This window comes from Phoenix dactylifera, chromosome 9 (assembly GCF_009389715.1).
Source record: "Phoenix dactylifera cultivar Barhee BC4 chromosome 9, palm_55x_up_171113_PBpolish2nd_filt_p, whole genome shotgun sequence".
Classification (NCBI taxonomy): domain Eukaryota; kingdom Viridiplantae; phylum Streptophyta; class Magnoliopsida; order Arecales; family Arecaceae; genus Phoenix; species Phoenix dactylifera.
In genome coordinates this window covers 17,985,574-17,988,608 of record NC_052400.1, presented here as the reverse complement: position 1 = coordinate 17,988,608, position 3,035 = coordinate 17,985,574, and the positions used below count along the sequence as shown (strand labels likewise).

General features: G+C 39.7%; 1 protein-coding gene across 1 annotated transcript in view; it reads left to right on the top strand.

Moving 5' to 3' along the window:
* Window positions 1-1,696, top strand: part of LOC103708157 (probable WRKY transcription factor 41) — a 3,717-nt gene extending 2,021 nt beyond the window's left edge. Inside the window, exon 3 of the mRNA XM_039130299.1 lies at window positions 794-1,696. Within this exon, the coding sequence (XP_038986227.1) occupies window positions 794-1,439 (646 nt within the window). The 3' untranslated portion in view covers window positions 1,440-1,696. The remainder of the gene's footprint in view (window positions 1-793) is intronic.
* Window positions 1,697-3,035: the final 1,339 nt, after the last annotated feature.

Below are 3,035 nucleotides of genomic sequence, written 5' to 3'. Positions count from 1 at the left end.
TCTAATTACCTTGAACAGCACTCTTCCTGAAATTTTCCTCTGCCATAATCTTCTTGACTTTTGCCTTTGGTAGGCGAGTGTTGGCAGCCTACCACAAGTTCATTTGAATTGCTTCCTTGATTTGACCGATATTTTTTGCTTATTCTAATGTTTGAATGGTGCATATTGACCGACAAACAGTATATTTCTTCGGCAGCTTTGTGATTTTAATAAGCAGAGAAATCATTCAGTTCTTGAATATAAACATAAAAGGTCCATGAATAAATTATTGCAGTCTCCCATTTTTCACTTTTACAAATTACAATGGATAGAAATTTCCATCTAGTCCATCTTATTTGGATGGACTCTTTCTGGGAAGCACTCTGATTTGGATCCGTCGCATTAGATTACTTAGCTTAGAATCTGTCTTATTAAAGTATGACTGTCAAGGAGTGGATCATACAAGTAAAATGGGGGGGGGGAAGTAATCTCTTAAATTGTCTTCTAGGATAATGCGTCCGGTAATAAAGTTTCAATTCAAATGCTTGTTAGGCAAACACATCAGTCCATGCTGGTAGCTTTCCTGATCGAGCACCTGATTCCAGTCTTCTCTCCGTTCTGACATGATTCCTGCACTGTAGACAAAGATGCATCCTTTCAGTGCTTGATAGGACTTAGCATACTTTGCCTACTTACCCATCGGAATGAAACACTTACCGGTTACCAGTTAGCAATTTTGGAAGAAAAAAGAAGGAAAGTTTGGGGCATCCTCTCCTCTCTGATCTGATCAGAGACCATTAAACATTTCTTGCAGAGGCTACTACCGGTGCAGTCATCGCAATTCCCGAGGATGTCTTGCCAAAAAACTAGTGCAGAAATCGGATGCAGACCCGGCCGTCTTTGACATCACATACTGGGGGGAACACACATGCCTCCAAAGGCCACGGGCGCACTCAGCATCAGCGGCCCCGGAACCAGACATGCAAGGAGACCAACAGAATCCTCCACTCGAGCATGACAAACAACATCCCCAGCATGATCAGCAGCTGCTCCTGAGCTTCCGAACAGGCCTCAAGGTGAAAACTGAAGGCTTGGAGAGGGAGGATCAAGACCTTACGTCTTCTTCCTTCTCTTTCCCTTCTACACCAGTCAGCAGCTTGAAGCATGAGAACCAAATCTTTTCCGCGCCTCCGACACTGGAGAATAAGCTCACGGGCAGTTTCTCCCCTAACTTTGTCTCACCAACAACCTCCGGGTCGAGCCACTTCTCAGTTCTATGCCAGATAGACAACCATGGAGACGGAACAGCTCCGCATACTTCAGAATCTGACCTCGCCGGGATAATCTCCACTTCAGCTTCGGTGACCAATTTCCCTTTGCTTGACATTGATTTCATGCTCGAACCACTTATGGATTTTGAACCAAATTTCCCATTTCATAATTCCAACTTTTTCCGATAAATTATGTAAAAAGAATCCGATCACTCAAATGGGTGTCAAGATGGGCCTGTTGCAAACATTATCTAGTGAAGAAGAACCAAAGATGCAGGCATGCAAGGGAGGGCTCCCATTTGATTTTGTCGCAGTGTTATTCTATTATTAATGTAGGTAGAACTTTCAGTAACTCTTATTTCTTTCTTTTCTGCGCTTGGGAGTTCCTTTGTTGTTGCTTAATTGTTCAATTGTTGAAATTAATAGACTTTTTGTTTCATGCTTAATGTCCTTATATGAAGGCCTCCCATGGCAAAGGCCAAGTGTTTTTCTTTGTTTTTTTTTAATCAGAAGGGAGGCAAGGAGCCACCCAATCTTAATGTGGAAGAATGTACAGCAGAGATTGAGAACAAAGGAGAACAAGGTTTCCGGCAGCTCTCCATGAGAGATATTACAAACCTTTACTAATGTAGGCCATAACTTGAAATCTTCAGGGCTTACCATTAGCCTTGGATTAGTTCAGCTTATTACATGGTGCTAAAGCACTAGATATTCATCAGTTCAAATAAACAAGATGGGCAGAGAAGACAGAGAGCTAATTAGCCAGTGCAAGTCCATCTATGCATGCCAAATTTCAATGACTCAGTTGTCTAGGAGGTTTGAAGGCAGTGCAGATTACTTGTGCATCAGGCATGGATGGTTAGATTGTGCATGGATGGGTTTCCTTTAAGCCAACGGACCTATTATTGAGGATGATCTCATACCCAATCTAGCTCACACTAATTTGCACTGAATCAGAATAACAATTGCATGTCAACTACCATGATGACAAGGAGAGTAATAAATCTCTTTATTCTTATCGATCCAATAACTCCTAAATTTAATATATCAAAATGTTGGAATTGATCTGCCATGGGATTTACATTATACATTAGAAAAGCACTTGAAGTACTAAACAGAATAGGTATTAGTTTTATAATAGTTGGAGCAGCAAACTCGGATCCACCAAGAATCTCATTTTTTAATAGTACAAAGGGGGAATTGGCCAAAATTTACTAACTAATCGGCGCAAACTTCATCAGAATAGTTTTTAATTCATACTGAATTTGAAACATCATCGTATAAACTTATTTCTTGGTTAGCAATCCATAAAAAGAAAAACAAATATTAGTAAAGGAAAGGCTTTTTTTTTTTTTTACAGAGAGGATGTAGAGCTTGCAACTCAACTTCAAGGAGAATATTATTGACTGAATATTATTGGCGAGGAGTGAGAAAGAGTTTTTTTTGTGTGGCTCTTTCTCTTAATTATTTTTCTTTCGGTATTTCTTTTCTATTTTTTTGTTTGTTCTATATCTTGGCCCAGCATAGTGTAGGCTACCACCCGGTCAATAATTTAAAATGATTAGAGATTGTGAATTGTGACACTCGCCAAACTTCGTGGAGACCAATTTAGAGCGGCGTCTTTTATGGATCTATTACTGGGTTGACTAATAAATTCAAGCATGTAGTTCTTATTTTTGCTTATTGTCAAATCGTGTTTATTTTTCCATGGTAGGCCAACCACATAGATGCTGTTTCAAAGTTAGTATTCAAATATAGTTTGCAAGGACTGATGCTTTCAAATTC